The sequence below is a fragment of the Lemur catta genome, chromosome 1 (assembly GCF_020740605.2).
Source record: "Lemur catta isolate mLemCat1 chromosome 1, mLemCat1.pri, whole genome shotgun sequence".
Lineage (NCBI taxonomy): Eukaryota > Metazoa > Chordata > Mammalia > Primates > Lemuridae > Lemur > Lemur catta.
The window spans coordinates 5,439,686-5,457,999 of NC_059128.1; the positions used below are offsets into that span (position 1 = coordinate 5,439,686).

An 18,314-nucleotide genomic window follows, 5' to 3' on the forward strand; every position below is an offset into this window, starting at 1 on the left:
ATCTTAGGAGAGCATTACATTTCTGAAATTTGGGACTAAAGTCTAGAAATAACAGAAACATTTGTGCTTCAAGTTCAAGATGACCCAATGACGAAAAACATCAAGCTAATTAAATTTAGTGGGATTCTTTTCTGCCAAGTATCTACACGAGGCTCTGAAGCACACTTTGCCCTGCCCGGCTGGCAGGGCCCCGGGAGACCCGGCGGCAGAAGGCGGCCGGGAGCATGTTCTCTGCGGTGTTCCTAGGGGAGTTCACCGTGAGTTCATGGCAACTAAAAGAAGTGTGCAAAACACCCTTAAAGAGCTGTAAAACCATGACTGTTAATCGATCATAGCAAACACTGACTGATTTTCTAATAATTAACACTCAGCCAGGTGGCTGGGAGAGTTAGCGGGGACAGCAGTGACAGAAGCAGCAGCAGCAGCAGCTAGTGCATACTGAGTACTCTACATTGTACATATACTGTATTATGTGATTTGAACCTCACAAATCCCCTGCAAAAATATCATTATCCTCATTTCACAGAGCAGGAAACAAATTCAGGCATGTGAAGCAACTTGTCTGAGGCTAGGGCCCCCGGCAGGGCTGATCACTCCATCTGATGCTCCCTCTGCCGGGCCACCTGAGACCACCTGCAATTTACCCCGAAGCACACTCGTTTTGGAGGACCTGTTGAGCTCTTAAAACACCCATAAAGGTCAATAATTAATACAGTCACATGATTTATGACTTGATGAATGGTAGGCACTGGATAAGATCTTTAAGCTACTGTGTTAAAAGGGAGATAAAAACTATCAGAGGTGCAGCTGAAGTTACAAAATAAATCTAAGTTCCCTCCCCTGGGTGTCCATCGATTCAGTCTGCCTGCACTGAGAGGACGCACAGACCTGTCCAATCCATGAGCAAGAGGCACAGAAACAAAGAGGAGTAAACACGAGCACCATAATACAACCATGGAAAAATTAGTCTGATAAGCCCCAATAAATTGCAAGATGCGTACATCACAAAAGAAAAACATTTTGGTTTGCATATATAGACTTGGATATAATCCAACAAAGTTCTTTCAAGATATTTGTCTATTCCCACATTTGCATTAAAATGTTGAACTTAAAAAAAAAATCTTACTATTATCCTATGCATAGAAAAAAACAAGACATTTCCTTTTGAGAGCCAAGGGCTCTTACGAATTAAAGAGGATTTGCTAGGACTCAAAATGAGGGACAGAAAATAAAGCTTGAAGACCAGACATTGCAGTAACAAGGGCAGCCAGAGAGAGCAACACTGCACACTCGCTGCAGGGAGCCTCCTTAAATAACCAGCAGGGAATAGCAGAGAAGTTACGTTCCCTCTGGACAGCAAGTGAAATATAATGCTCTTTATTTTGAAAGTGGCAGAAGTGCTGGCTTGTGAGAGACTGTACAGCAGTGCAGTATGTTCTTTAGTGTTTAAGGCGAGTAAAGTATTTGTGGTGCAGAAATGCAGACACACCACCCTTCACTCCTTTCCCTTCCGTACTCTGCCCCCACAGCCAAACTCAAACCCTTACAAGTTCCAAAAATAAAATGGTTCTTTATATTACATGTGCATTCAACAGTTTTTGCCAATTTTAGAGATAATAAAGTTCCTGCAATGGAGACTGGTGACCAGAAGAAACTGGCTTTCTTCTGGTGATTAGATGATAACTCCAAGCATAAGAAGCTATTACACAATATGTTTTTCTTTCATCCTGTGATTTGGAATCAAGAATTGGTCTTCCAAAATTTTGCCAAAGGATCCCAAACTTTTATTAAATACAAACCAGAACAGAAATCTGACAGGTAGTTCTGATGTGTGATCAGAGACTTCTGATGGTTTCATTTGTCAGACAGCTGGGGTGACTAACACTAGAGACAAACAATTTTCTGCTCAACAAATACTTATTGGGCATCGACCACATACTAGGTGCCCTGCTGAACACGGCAGAGTCAACGGGGACAGCACCTACCTGGCTTTTGTCCTGCAAATTATGAGATAATTCTGACAGCCTGAGATAATGCACTTCAAAAATCAAATTAAGAAATATTCTTAATTTGTCTGAAAAAAACCCTTGTGGCAAATCCAAGTAATTTTTTAGGAAAGCTGGTGGTCTTAGAGAATCTTAGAAAATTCCATATGGCAGGGGGAAAAAAGTTTTTTCCTGTAATGTGAAGTCACCTACCTGAGCCAGAGGGGAGGACTATATCACTTCTGTTAAAGTACCAATTGCTCTTCCTTTGTTCAACAGGGTAACACTTCCTTCTCTATTTAGCTACTAAGAACAGACTCAAAACATGGATTCAGCACCTACATTTCAATGAATTTGAATAATAAATATATTAGAAATAATTTTTAAAAATCAACTAAAGTCAGATTTCATTTTTCTCTTCTTTAATATGTCATGTCATACATCCAGCATTGACTTCAGCACGGTTACAAATGCTGTACTTCTAACAAGTGGAACTATTTTTCCAAAGGGCTATGGGCTGCTTGTTTGGAAGCAATAGATGTTTACCATTCTATCTCACACTTGTCACAGATCATTTTTAAAATAATGCTTTCTGTACCAGTTGTGTCCTTTTGAACTCTATTCTCATAGCTCCCCCCTACTGGAATGTGCTACTCAGGAGCTGAGAGAATGAGTGACTGTCTCTTTTTTGAGCCAGTGGAAATGTCCCTCCATTGTCAGCCTCGGCATCCCACTGAGCAAGGTATGACCTACAATGTCTTCCCTGGATTTTCAGCCTTTTTTCTTTGACTAATGGAAACAAAGCTTTTCCCAAGGATTCCAAATCAAGCCCTCAATCGAAGTCTTAATTGGCAACACAAAGCACCACCACTGGGTGCTGGACTGTTTCCAAAGGGGATTTTGTTCTTAAGCACTAGGCTGAAAAACCCCAGAGAAAAGAAAACAAACACATACCTATCTATACACCACATACGCCCCAACTCATTTAATTTGGAACTCTGATTACAGAAAAATTCCTACATGATTGTAAACATATTTGAAATTACTTGGAAGTTATTTTAATTCTCATATTGCCCAGCTAGCTCCTTTCTGTTTTCAAAATTCTCTCCTAATGAGATTTCTATAGGAACTTACCACAGACTAACAATTAGATGCTACTGTTCATATTTCCAACTTCCAAATGGCTGGGAATTCACATTCACGGAAGCCCATAAAGGCCAGAAAAAAAAACAAAAACAAAAACAAAAGAATCACTACACTCTCAACTCAAAACCCAGAGACTTGGACACTCAAGTCTAGAAAACCATGACTCTGAGTTGGTAGCTCTACACTGACAATAGTTTTACTTCTGTGGTTAGACTCAGAAAATTTGTTCCTCATGCTTATCCTAACTGGAATAAATGTCTCAAATATTAGAGCTACAAATATAGTCTTTCAGGAATTCTAACAATCATGCCAACTAATCCTATGAGGTCCAAGAAAACCATAAACAGTCAATTAAGTTATGGGCATTACTGCAATACAGCACTTACCTTGGACTTCTACAAAATCAAAAAGACAGCAAACATGTATGACATATGTTCTCAAGAAGAAGGAAATGAACTAAAACTAGAAATTACATCTACATTTCAATTCTTTTATTTTTTGCTCTGAACATTTTTTCTTTTATTTAAATTCCAAATATATAAAGATATAAATTATAAAGTTCTATTTAAAAAAAATAAAAGGAAAAAATTTCATTTCTTCATTAACTACAGGCACACCTTGGAAATATTGCAGGTCTGGTGTCAGACACTACAAAAAAAGTGAATGTCACAATAAAGCAAGTCACACAAATTTTTTGGTTTCCTGGTGCCTATAAAAGTTATGTTTATATTATACTGTAGCCTGTTAAGTGTGCAACAGCATTATGCCTAAAAAGCAATGTACATACCTTAATTTAATAAAAAAAAATACTGTGTTGCTAAAAAATGCTAACAATCATCTGAGCCTTTGGCGAGTCCATCTTTCTGCCAGTGGAGGGTCTGGCCTTGGTGGCTGCTGACCGAGCAGGTTGGTGGTTGCTGAAGGGTGGAGAGGGTGTGGACATTTCTTAAGACAACAATGAAGTTTGCAGCATCAAATGACTCTTCCTTTCACAAAAAATTTCTCTGTAGCATGTGATGCTGTTTGATAGTATTTTACCCACAGTAGGAGCTCTTTCAAAATTGGAGTCAAGCCTCTCAAACCCTGCCACTGCTTTACCAACTAAGTTTATGTACTATTCTAAATCCTTTGTTGTCATTTCAACAATGTTCACAGCATCTTAACCAGGAGTAGATTCCATCTCAAGAAACTACTTTCTTTGCTCATCCATAAGAAGCAACTCCTTATCCATTAAAGTTTTATCATGAGATCGCAGCAATTAAGTCACATCTTCAGGGTTCACTTCTAATTTTAGTTCTCTTGCTATTCCTACAACACCTGAAGTTACTTCCTCCACTGATGTCTTGAAACCCTCAAAGTCATCCATGATGGTTGGAATCTTCTTCCAGACTCCTGTTAATGTTGATATTTGACCCCTCCCCCTCCTTTTTAACAGCATCTAGAATGGTGAATCCTTCCCAGGTTTTCAACTGAATTTGCCCAGATCCATCAGAGGAATGACTATCTATGGCAGCTATAGCCTTATAAAATATATTTCTTAAATAATAAGACCTGAAAGTCAAAATTACTCCTTGATTCACAGGCTGTAGAATGGATATTGTGTTAGCAGGCAGGAAAACAACATTAATCTCCTTGCACATCTCTGTCAGAGCTCTTGGGTGACCAGGTACATTGTCAATGAGCAGTAATATTGTGAAAGAAATATTTTTTTCTTAGGTCTCAACAGTGGGCTTAAAATATTTAGTAAACCATGCTGTAAATACATGTGCTGTCATCAGGCTTTATTCCATTTACAGAGCACAGGCAGAGTAGATTTGGCATAATTCTTAAGGGCCCCAGGATTTTTGGAATGGTCAATGAGCACTGGCTTCAACTTAAAATCATCAGCTACATTACCCCCTAATGAGACAGTCAGCCTGTCCTTTGAAGCTTTGAAGCCAGGCATTGACTTCTCCTCACCAGCAATTAAAGTCTTAGACGGCATCTTCTTCCAATAGAAGGCTGTTTTGTCTACATCAAAAATCTGTTGTTGGCTGGGTGCGGTGGGTCACGCCTGTAATCCTAGCACTCTGGGAGGCTGAGGCAGGAGGATTGTTTGAGCTCAGGAGTTCGAGACCAGCCTGAGCAAGAGCAAGACCCCGTCTCTACTAAAAATAGAAAGAAATTATATGGACAGCTAAAAATATATATATATAGAAAAATTAGCCAGGCATGGTGGCACACGCCTGTAGTCCCAGCTACTTGGGAGGCTGAGGCAGTAGGATTGCTTGAGTCCAGGAGTTTGAGGTTGCTGTGAGCTAGGCTGACGCCACAGCACTCTAGCCCCAGCAACAGAGTGAGACTCTGCCTCAAAAAAAAAAAAAAAAAAAAAAAAAAAAAAAAAAATCCGTTGTTGAGTGTAGCCACCTTCATCAATTATCTTAGCTAGATCTTCAGGATAACTTGCTGCAGCTACATCAGCACTTGCTGCCACTTCACCCTGCACTTTGATGTTCTGGAGATGGCGTCTTCTATTAAACCTCATGAACCAACCTCTGCTAGCTTTGAATTTTTCTCTGCAGCTTCCCCACCTCTCTCAGCCTTTACAGAACTGAAGAGAGCCAGGGCCTTGCTCTGGATTAGGCTTTAGCTTAAGGGAATGTAGTGGCTGGTTTGATCTTCTATCCAGACCACTAAAAGTTCCTCTATATCAGCAATAAGGCTGTTTAGCTTTCTTATCATTCATGTGTTCACTGGAGTAGCATTTTAATTTCTTTCATGAACTTTTCCTTTGCATTCACAACTTAACTGTTTGGTGCAAGAGGCCTAGCTGTTGGCCTATCTTGGCTTTAGACATGCTTCCTCACCAAGCTTAATCATTTCTAGATTTTGATTTAAAGTGAGAGATGTGGAACTATTCCTTTCACTTGAACACTTAGAGGCCACTGTAGGATTATTAATTGGCCTAATTTCAATATTGTGTCTCATGGAATAAGGAGGCCTGAGGAGAGGGAGAGAAATGAAGGAACGGTTGGTTGATGGAGCAGTCAGAACACACACAACGTTTATTAAGTTCACTGTCTTATATGGGTACAGTTTGTGATGCCCCCAAGCAATTACTATAGTAACATCAAAGATCACTGATTTTATCACCATAAAAGGTAAAATAATGATGAAAAAGTTTGAAATATTGTGGGAATTACCAAAATGTGACACAAAGACATTAGGTGAGCACATGCTGTTGGAAAAATGGTGCCAACAGACTTGCTTGATGCAGGGTTGTTATAATTTTTGATTTATAAAAAACATAATATCTACAAAATGCAATAAAATGAAACACAACAAAATGAGGTATACCTGTGTTTGCTACTATAAAAAGTCAATCTTGAAATGAAACAACTCACTTTTAAACAATCAATGGTGAAAGTGGAAATCATAAGGTAATTTAGAAAATATCTGGAGACAAATGAAAATACAACATACCAAAACTTTCAAGATGCAGTGAAAGCAGAACTAAGAGGCAAGTTTATAGTGGCAAATGCTTACATAAAAAGAAGATAGATCTCCAATAAACCACCTAACTTTATACCTCAAGGAAGTAGAAAAAGAAGAATAAACAAAATCAAAAGTTAGCACAAGTAAGGAAATAAAAGAGAGAACAGAAAAACAATAGAAAAAAAAATCAACAAAACCGTGAGTTGGTTTTTTGAAATGATCAACAAAATTGAAAAGCCCTTAGCTAGGACAAGAAAGAGAAAAAGAGAAAAGACTTAAATAACTAAAATTAGAAATGAAAGAGAGGACATTACAACTAATGTAATAGAAATAAAAAGGATTATAGACTACTAAGGACAATCATATGCCAAAAAATTGGAGAACCCAGAGTAAATGGATAGATTCCTAGAAACATAACCCTGCCATTTTATTTCTTCATAAAGTCATAAAAAATGTGAATAGACCCATAACTGGTAAGGAGACTAAAGCAGAAATCAAAGACCTCCCAACAAAGAAAAGCCCAGAACCAGATGGCTTCACTGGAGAATTCTATCAAACATTTAAAAAAGAATTAATGCCAAACCTCCTTAAACTTTTCCAAGCAATTGAAGAGGAGGAAACACTTTCAAATTTATTCTATAAGGTCAGCATTACACTGATACCAAAACCAGATGAAGACACAACAAGAAAACTACAGACCAATATCTCAGATGAATATTGATAAAAAAAACTTCAACAAAATACTGGCAAACTGAATTCAACAGCACATTAAAAGGATTATATACCATGACCAATTGGGATTTATGCTTGGAATGCAAGGATGGTTCAACATATGAAAATCAATCAACGTAATACCCCACATGAATGGAAGGAAGGACAAAAACCATATGATCATCTCAATTGATGTAGAAAAACCATTTAACAAAACTCAATCCCCTTTCATGATAAAAACACTCAACAAATTAGGAATAGAAGGAAATTACCTCAATTTCATAAAAGCCATATATGAAAAGCCTACAGCTAAAATCACACTCAATGGTGAATGACTGAAAGCTTTTCCTCTAAGATCAGGAACAAGGCAAGAATTCTCACTCTTGCTACTACTGTTCAACATAGTGCTGGAAGTTCTAGCCAGAGCAATTAGGTACAAAAAAGAAATAAGACATCTAAATTGGAAAACAAGAAGTAAACTCTGTTTGCAGATGACAGGATCTTATATGTAGAAAACCCTAAAGATTCTATAAAAGAACTGCTAAAACTAATAAATGATTTCAGCAAAGTTGTAGGATACAAAAATCAATACACAGAGATCAGATGTATTTCAATACAATAACAATGGCCAATCTGAAAAGGAAATTAAGAAAACAGGCCAGGCATGATGGCTCACATCTGTAATCCTAGCACTTTGGGAAGCTGAGGCAGGAATTTGAGGCTGCAGTGAGCTACAATGATGCCACTGCACTCTAGCCCAAGTAACAGAGAGAGACCCTATCTCTAAAAAAAAGAGAGAGAGAGAGAAAGAGAGAAAATAATCCTGTTTACCATAGCATCAAAAAGGATAAAATACTTAGGAATAACTTTAATAAAACAAGTGAAAGATATATACTGAGAACTATATAACCTTGCTAAAAAGAAATCAGGGAAGATACAAATAAATTGAAAGAACATCTCATGCTTGTGGATCAGAAGACTTAATATTGTTAAAATGTCCGTACTACCCAAAGTGATCTATAAATTTAATGCAGTTCCTATCAAAATCCCAGGGGCACTTTTTGCAGAAACAGAAAAAAATCTTAAAATTAATATGGAATCTCAAGGGACTCCAAATAGCCAAAACAACCTTGAAAAGGAAGAATAAAGTTGGAGGTCTCACATTTCCTGACTCTAAAATATACTACAATGCAACAGTAATCAAGATGGTGTGGTACTGACCACAAAGACAGATATGCAGATAAATGGTACAGAATAGAGAGCCTAGAAATAACCTTTGCATATATGGCCAAATGATTTTTGACAAGGGTGTCAAGACTACACAGTGCCAAAAGGACAGTCTCTTCAAGAAATGGATGTTGGCAAAATTGGATATCCACACACAAAAGAATGAAGTTGGACCCTTACCTTACACCATATAAAAATAAACTCAAAATGAATTAAAGAGCTAAAAATGACATCTAAAACTATAAAACTCCTAGAAGAAAATATAGAGGAAAGGCTTCAGGACTTTGAACTTGGTAATGATTTCTTGAATATCACACCAACAGCATAGACAACAAAAGCAAAATAAGTAAATGGGACTACATCTAACTTAAAAACTTCTGTGTGTCAACGAAAACAATCAACAGAATAAAAAACCAACCTAGCAAATGAGAAAAGTATTTGTTAATCATATATCTGATAAGTGGTTAATATCCAGTATAAGTAACTTTTACACTTCAACAACAAAATAACCTAATTAATACAGGAGTAAAGTTCTTGATAGACATTTCTCCAAAGAAGATATACAAATGGCCAACAAGCACAGGAAAAGATGTTGAGAAATGCAATTCAAAATCACAATGAGCTATCACCTCACATACATTAGGATGGCCACTATAGAAAGAATAGGAAACAACAAGTCTTGATGAGCACTGGAGAAATTGGAGCCATTGTACACTGTTGGTAGGAATGTAACAGGGTGTGGTCATGGAAAACAGATTGGAGGTTCCTCAAAAAATTAAAAATAGAATTACCATATGATCCAGCAATCCTATTTCCAGGTATATTCCCAAAAGAATTGAAAGCAGGGTCCCAGAGATATTTGTATGCCCATGCTCGTAGCAGCATTATTCACAACGGCTAAAACATGAAAGCCACCTAAGAGCCCATCAACAGATGAATAAATTTTTACAAAATGATATAAACACACAAAATGGAATATTATTCAGCCTTAAAAAGGAAATCAGTCATACGCTACAACATGCATGAACCCAAAGGACATGATGCTAAGCAAAACAAGCCAGTCACGAAAGGACAAATGTTATATATACGATTCTACTCATATGTAGTATCTAAAGCAGTCAAAATTATAGAAACAGAAAATAGAGAGGTGGTTGCCAAGCGTGGTGGGGGTGGGAGGAGAGTTATTATTTAATGGGTTTAGAGTTTCAGTTTTGCAAGATGAAAAAGTTCTAGGGATCTGTTGCACAACAGTGTGAATATACTTAACACCACTGAACTGTACACTTAAAAATGGTTAACATAGCAAATTTAATGTTATGTGTTTTGGGGTTTTTTGTCTTTTTCTGATTTTTTTACTTTTTTTTTTTTTTTTTTTAAAGACAAGGTCTCACTATGTTGCCAAGGCTGGACTGGAACAGGGCTCAAGCAATCCTTCCGCTTCAGCCTCCTGAGCAGCTGAGACTACAGGCATGTCCACCACCCCTGGCTATGTTATATGCTTTTTTTTTTTTTTTACCACAATAAAAAAAAAAAGAAGGAAAGAAATTATAACAGATAGAAACCTAAATCTTAAAAAAAGTCAATCTCATTAATCTCCCAACATCTAGAGGAACAAAAGTTATATCTACTACTGCCAATTAGAAACCAGGTCATTTTACACTGATTATGAATATAAATTATTCAAACAAGTATTTGATAGATATGAAATAATGCCTAGAATTTAAAGATCTAAAAGGCACTGCAAAACCAATTTTCTTAAAGTTCACAAAAAATAAACACATGAAACTCTATGTTGATGAAACAATGAAAACCTGCTTGGTGAAGGATAGGCCATTCTGCATAAACACTCCATATATTTAAAAGATATCATAAATTTATGTAATAGAGCTGCTGCATCAGCATCTATTTTTAGGCCTCACATAGTTGTCTCAAACCCAGCTGAACTGCATCACCTGTGGCCTAGTTAAAGCCTCTCCTCCCCTTGGGTTGGTTGTGATAAAGCCTACTCGTTCCGATCTCAGTGATCCAAAACCCAACACCACCTGCAGTTGCTGACCAAGATAAAACCTAATGGTCAACGCTAGAATCATGTAAATACATTTTTCACTTTGTGTATTTTTCTTTAAATTAGCCAATCCACAACCCCCTTGGGAAAGCCCAAGGGATAACACCTTTGCACCTTAATAAAGGATAGTTCCACAGATCCTCTCTCTCCCCATCCCCACCTCTGGTAGAGCACCCTGCTGCCAGCCCTCATGGGCACCCCTGTTCCCTTGTGGCTCTGTGAGTAATAAACTGCTTCTGCTATTTCCTGTGTTTGTCGAGTTGCCTCTTCTCTGTCTCACCTGACCGACATACCTGAACCTAACTTCTTTCCCAGTCAGAGCTCTCCTAGAGAGCGACTATCTTGGTAAGAATAAACTGGACACAGGTCAGACAAGAGTCACAGGGCACCTGCCAGTATAAATGAGTTTCCTGTGAGAAGGACACCTGGCCACAGGCTGGACACTTAGGCATTAGGCTGTCTGCCACAATAAGTGGGAGTCCCATGACAGACACACTGTGAACACTTCCGACCACCTCTGCTGGAACCCCGACAGGGCAGGGCTACAGTTCATAGCCACTTTCCAGAGGAAGACCTCAAGACCAAATTAGAGGAAAAACACAACAAGATAGAGGATGGGATCCCTAGATTTTTATTCCAAGTCACAAGCCAGCATCGAATGAAGCACTAACTCTTACAAGCCCACTACGTATCCTACTGCACCGCGGAGCATGTACACACTCCACATCCACAGCACCCATAAGGCAGTTAGGACTTTTGTGAACTCTAAAAGTTCTGCTGCATCTTATAACAAGTCCATGAGGTAGAGTTGCAGAAGAATTTCTTTAAGGCTTTCTAAACTATATGACATTAGGTATTCAATTTTCCAGAGCCTAAAAATTTAGACTGGCTATAAAATATAAAATTTTAATATGACAATTATGAAATAATAGAAAAACTAAGCAAATTATGCTCTGACAGACAACATCAATATCTAAACTCTACTGTTAGGCACAATTTAAAAATATGAGCTTACCCAAATTTTATGGATAAAAATTTAAAGTTACTATGGCAATCTGGATTTTGCTATGTTCCAAGTATGAACTTGGGAACAGCATATTCATTTTCACCTAGGTTATATTCTCATTCGTTTTTTCAAAAGAGAACTTTAAGTAAGAATACAAAACGGCACACTGGGGTTTTGGCCAATGAGATTTTAAAGACAATATGATTAAATCTAAAACAAGAAGAATAATAAATTTATCTAGTTCCCATTATGGCAACACACTAAATGCTGGATTTTAATAAGCTTTAATTCAGATGGGAAATTATGAAGTGTCATATAAAAAAGTGGGACTTTTAGGATTTATTTAAGGCATTTATTTGGGCCTACCTTTTGGTTGCTGGCACAGCGGTTTCTTTCCTGACTCCGGAGGGGGACGGTAGAGAACCACTGGGCTTCTTTGGTAACACAGTCCCATTGTTGATAGCGGTTCTTAAAGGCAGGGTCTGCACCAGTGGTCTTGCTGTAAGACAAGCAGAAAAGAAAGTCAGAACTTTCCCCTTTCTTAAGGCAACACTCTACAGAACTTAATCTACATAGAAAGGAAAAGAATATCAATTTTAAAATGCTAGCAGCATTTTAAAATAAATGTACAAAGGCAATTCCATGGAGAAAGGATCATCTTTTCAACAAATAGTGTCTAAACAGTGAACCTAGACACCGAACTCACACCCTACACAAAAATTAATTCAAATGGCCCATAGACCTAAATGAAAAATGCAAAGCTACAAAACTTCTAGAAGGAGCACACCTTCCATTTAGTGATTAGTTTTTAGATATAATACCAAAATCGCAACCCATGAAAGAAAAACCCTGATAGCTTGGACTTTATGATAATTTTTAAAAATTTATGGAAGACAAACTTAAGGGTTAAAATATAAGGCATAGATCGGGAGAAAATATTTGCAAATCATATAACTGATAAAGAACTTGTATACAAAATATAAAAAGAACTCTTAAAATTCAGCAGTAAGAAAATAAACAGCCTAATTAAAAAATGGGCAAAAGATCTGAAAAGACACCTTACCAAAGAAGATATACAGATGGCAAATAAGCATATGAAAAGATGCTCCACACATCATTTGTCATTAGGGAAATGCAAATTAAAACAATAATGAGATATCTCTATACACCTATTAGAATGGCTAAAATCCAAAAAACAGACAAAATACCCACTGCTGGCCAGGATGCAGAGCAACAGGAGCTCTCATTCATTGCTGGTGGGAATGCAAAATGGCACAGCCACTTTGGAAGACAGTTTGGCAGTTTCTTATAAAGCTAAACATAGTTTTACATAGGATCTAGTAATTGTGTTGACACTAGGTATTTATCCAATTGATCTGAAAACTTATGCCTACACAAACCTGCATGTAAATATTTATGGCAGCTTTATTTATAACTGTCAAACACTGGAAGTGATCAAGATGTTGCCAGGTAAATGCATAAACAGACTGGTCCAACCAAACAATGGAAGATGACTTTAGGACAAAAAAGAATGACCCAATCCACGCAACAACATGGATATGTCTTAAATCCACATGCTCCAGTGGTTGCCAGAGGCTGGGTGTGGGCTGAACAGGAGAAGCACAGGAGATTTTCTAGGGTGATGAAACTATTCTGTAAGATACTGCAGGGTGGATATGTAACACTATGCATTGTCAAAATCCACAGACCCTACAGCACAAAGTGAACCTTAATGTATGCAAATAAAAACCACCAGGAGATGGGGGAACTCCACGGTAGAATGCAAATTGTGACAAAACAGTCTACCTGTATCACAAACACATGACATCGCCTCACTGAAGGGGCTGGGGGTGGGGAAGTGCTGACCTAAATAATTCTGGAAATGAGTAGAGACTGTAAGACTTAAGACAACAAGAACTGCACATAAGCACTGCATTCTAGTTGGTAAAGTTGTTTCCCACCAGGGTGGAGGTAGAGGTTAACAAGGCTGAAACCACTCTACATGAACCCTGGAACAGAACAATTAAGCAAATGGATGGAGAGGGTGCGGGTAAGGAGCCAGGTGTGGCACTGTAGGAGAGGGAGGTGTCAGTATGCAGGGTGGGATGGGGGGAGGTGAGAATGAGCCATGTAGTGCTGGATCAGAGTGGGACATTTACCTTCACACAGACACAGAGCTGTAATTACCAACATGTATGTATACACAGGCTGGGATACACACATTTCTGAGCTCTGTCTGCAGAGAGGGCCTAAAGCAATGATACCCAGTGAGTGCCCCATCTCAGATTCCGAGGCCATGCTACAACAAAAGGAACCAGGCCCTCTGGGGAAATGGATGAATGCAGGCTGGAGCAGGGAATACACAAAGTGAGTCCAGAACGTTTTGTAGTGCCAGAAAATAAGGAAGTGCTCAGATAACAAGAGTAAAACCAAAGAACACTGTATGGGGGGAGCGGGGCAAGTCAAAGGGACTCAGGAGCCAGCCAGAAGAGCTCCTACAGGCCCAAGCTGGAACAACTTGAGCAACAAAACAAATAACATAGTATTGGCTTATAAACAAAGTATAAAATAAATATCTCTCAATTCATACTGTTATAAATAATTGAATACGTAAATAAAAGAACAGACAAATCCCCATGCAGAAGTATTCCAAACAATTTATGTAGATACTCCGCCCTCAAGAAAGTAGTACACAAGTCCCCACTCCTTAAGTGTGGGCAGCACACAGTGGCTTCCTTCTAACGGCACAGTAAGGAATTGGGGGAGAAATAACTTGACAGAGGAGAAACCTGACAAATGCTCCCTCAGCCAGGTGATCAAGGGCAACACCCACAGTGTAAGTCACGTTGACAGCACGCACCCTTGGATGTGATGCGATGATATGACATGACGAGGACACTTTACCTCTCTGGTCATCCTTCCTAAAACCCATAACATTAGTCTAGCCATAAGAAACCCACCTTGAAGGACAGTCAACAAACCTGCGGCCTCAAGACCACACGTGGCCTCCAGATCCCTGAGTGTGACCCCTCGACCAAATCCAAACTTCCTTTATTAAAAGGATTTGTTCTGTAAAATTTGGATTCAGTCAAATGGCCACACTCAAGGATCCAGAAGGCCACATGTGGTCCCAAGGCTGCAGGTTCCCACCCTAGACACTATTCCTCCAAACTGTCAAGGTCAGCAAGCCAAGGAAAATTGTCAGTCTAGAGGAGACTAAGGGGACGTGACAACGAAACGAAATGTGGGATCCTGGGACAAAAAAAGGACATTAGGGATAAACTAAGGAAATCCTAATAAAGTATGACCATTAATTGGTCCATTAGTTGTGACAAATGTGCCATGTCAATGTAAGATGGGAAACATGGGAAACTGGGCACAAGGTATAAGGGAACTGTCCGCACTCGCAACTTGTGTGTGAATCTAAAACTATTGTCAACTACTTCGGCACTGTGATGCTGCTTTTGGACTTCAGGCCGGCAGAACTGAGACAGAATGAAGGTCTACTGTTCAGAGTGCTTTGCTTTGGCGGCCCTACGAAAGGAACACAACACAGCCATCACTGCCGGTGCCTGTCCTGTCCTTTCCCGTGTCAGCTCTGTCCAGACCAATCTCTTTTAAAGCTCTTGCCTTGAAGTCCCCATGAACGACCTCCAATGGCTCCTGACCGTCTGCTGCGCCCTGTCACAGGTTACCAGAACCCACACAAAGTTTAAGAGCTGAAATCAAGACAGCAGCTGTTGAGTGCTAGGTGTTAGGCAGTGTTAACAGCTTGAGATGCAAGATCTTGTCTAATCTGACCCCCAGGCTGGAGTTGAGGGGGGAGAAACTACTGGCCCCTGGCTTCCCAGCTTGGGCTCTTCCAGTCCATTTTGCCACATCATACTTGTGTCCTTTTGTAACTACTGTGATCTGGTCCCATTCTACCCATCCAATTTTATTTTTCACACAATGCACCCAGACTCTTCGGTGACCCCCAAACAAACACAACAACAACAAACAAAACCCCACCTCATTCTGACCTCCTTAGCTTTGTCCACGGCTTTCAAACTTGAGTGTGCGTGGGAATCATCTGGAGGGCGTGTTAAAGTCCAGACTGCTGGCTCCACCTCCAGAGTTTCTGATTTGGTAGGTCTGGGCTAGGGCCTGAGAATTTGCATTTCTAGCCGTTCTCAGGTAGTGTTGGTGTGGCCTGAGGACCACATTGAGAACTGCTGGTTTATTTTGGCACCCTCTGGCTTTGAAGGTCCTCTCCTCCTGCTCATCCAGCCCTCACTGACTGCCCTCTCCTGGAACTTCTATTCCACACCAGTTTGTACCTCATAACCTATCACTGATTACATAGGGTTTCAGGTGAGCTAGTCACCTCTCCCATTAGAGGGGATGGTAGACATCTGTGCTTTGGAGGGAGTGAGGGGAAGGGGTCCCCTATACTTGTCCTCTAGATCCCTCCTCAACTCTCCGTCCCCTGCTCCAAAGGCAGGGCCCAGGCTTACCTCACTGTCCCGTGGGTGCAGCTGCCCCCACTCTTAGACCCAAAGGGCAGAAGGGAGGGGGCAGTTACCTGCACCTGGAAGAAAAGACGCTGCCTGGGGAGCTTCAGCAGCCTCCAGCAGAGGGACAGCCAGCCAAGGGAGCCCATGTGGAAGGAGATAAAGGAATAAGTCCTCTGGCCTCACTTCTTCCCTCCCTCCGATCGCCATGGCTCCAACCTACCCAGCAGGTGGAAGAGGAGGGAGCCTGGTGGTGTGGTCCATGCAGGTCAGCCCAGGGCAGAGCGCGGGCTGGCGAGGCCAGGAAGGGATCTGCAGAGGCCAGCATGGCTCTTGGGCACCTGGTGCAGCCCCTGCCTCCCGCACCTACATAGGTCCCACAGGTGTGGGAGCCTCCCCTGCGCCCCCACAGACCTTGCCTTTGCCGCTATCTTCACGCTTAGAACGCCACATAGCGATGGCCTACCTGCTTGTCCATGTCTACTCCTCTGACTGCAGGCCCCTTGGAGGCAGCACCTACCACCGGCCCACGCACAGGAGGGAGTCAACATGTGTTTGATCAGACTGCATTACATTTCAGTAGCAAAAACCTCGCTTCTAAGAGATGACATTATGTTATCGTTTGGAGTCACTACTAAATTGTTAATCCTTTGAGTCATAATTTCAAAATTCAGTCTCATGATACTCTGTTATTGTCCTTTTCCCAAAAGAAGAAATAGGATTTTAAAAGCCCATGAAAAAAAAATCAAGTGCAATGCAATAAGCCTTCCCAGAGTATGTAATAAATTTTATATCTTAAAATAGAGTAGCCTCAAAAGCAAACAGAATATTCAAGTTGTGATGAGACATCATGGAAGGAAAGTAGAGGATGGAGAGGGGACACAGTGACTGCTCTTGGGATGACTAACAAGTTGGAAAGATCCTGACTTTGGCAAGATCCAATGACTGCTACATGCCTATCTTGATAATACCCCTGGATTTTTGTCACCACTGATTAAATAGCGTCATGACCATTGCCACCACCATGCTTACTAAATACCTGTTTTGCACCTGACATCACACCAGGTTTCTTTCCTGTTACCATATCTAAAAATTATTAGCCACTCAAAGAAGAAAGGTTGCTGCCATGAGAGAAACTGGGGGGGAAATACCTCCTGGTGTTCAGTCTGAACAAGTGCCAGCCTAGATCTTGAAGCCAGCAGGAAAGAGGAGCAGCTGAAATGGATCATTTTCAGATAAGTGCTCTTTAAGAATGCAGAAGAGCAACAGCACCGGGGAAGGCTCAAACACAATTTCCTCCTCCTCGGGTGCACAGATAAATGGGTCCCTCACTTCTAGATGACACTAAGATATGAAATATTCTTCTGGCTCATAAAAGGGTTTTTTAAAATAACATTGTAATTGTTCCTAGAGGTAAGACACAGCAACAAAACACCAAAAGGAGAATTTCTCAGATAAAAGGAGAATGATAAATACCGTATTTAGAATGCACTCACTGGAGGGGCACCAGGCATCCTGTCTCTGGGGGAGGGGTGGAGAAGCACAGGTGATGATTGGCAAAGACCCCTGAGCCAGACAGGACTGGACTCATTCTAGACTCAACTGGGTTGTGAGCCTTGGCTAAGTCACCACCCTTCCCAAGCCCCGGCTTCTCTGTGAAGTAAGGTGAGAGTGCCCACCTTGCAGGCTGCTGTGAGGACTCGGAATGAGCAACGGAAAGCTCCTAGCACAGCGCCCAGCACACAGCGGGCACCCAGGAAGTGGTAGCTCTTATCCCCTGGCAACATCCAGATGATGAAATGCTCTATTTTGGACATCAGGGTGCGATTACTATCTGGAATACAGTACAAAAAGAATGAAATGCAGCATTTAAGTTCTAGCCTGAGGTTCCTGAGGCGGAGTTAGACCACAGCGGCACCCTGCACACACAAGGAGGGTTAGAGTAAGACCCAGACACGTCCCCATTCAAAAGACGGTCACCCCTAGCACATATACCTCTCGCACGTACAAAGTGAGGTGGGCAGCAGAGGGTAGGGAAGGAACTCTGGTCTGGGGTCAGCAGTCAGGGTGCCAGTCCCAGCTGTGTCCCCATGGTCGGCAAGACCATGTTTTCCTTAAGGTATCTTCCCACTCTGAAATTGATGGTCTTTCATTCATGTGAAAAGAGTGTTCTGTAAAGCAACATCCAAGTTTCTGAGTGAGTTAGC

General features: G+C 40.5%; 1 protein-coding gene across 3 annotated transcripts in view; it reads right to left on the reverse strand.

Annotated features, from left to right (window-relative positions):
• Nucleotides 1–18,314, reverse strand: part of EML1 (EMAP like 1) — a 168,739-nt gene that overhangs the window by 48,799 nt on the left and 101,626 nt on the right. For all 3 annotated transcript variants that reach the window (XM_045560982.1, XM_045560976.1, XM_045560988.1), the window contains exon 3: nucleotides 11,981–12,113. In XM_045560982.1, coding sequence (XP_045416938.1) covers nucleotides 11,981–12,113 — 133 coding nt within the window. The remainder of the gene's footprint in view (nucleotides 1–11,980; nucleotides 12,114–18,314) is intronic.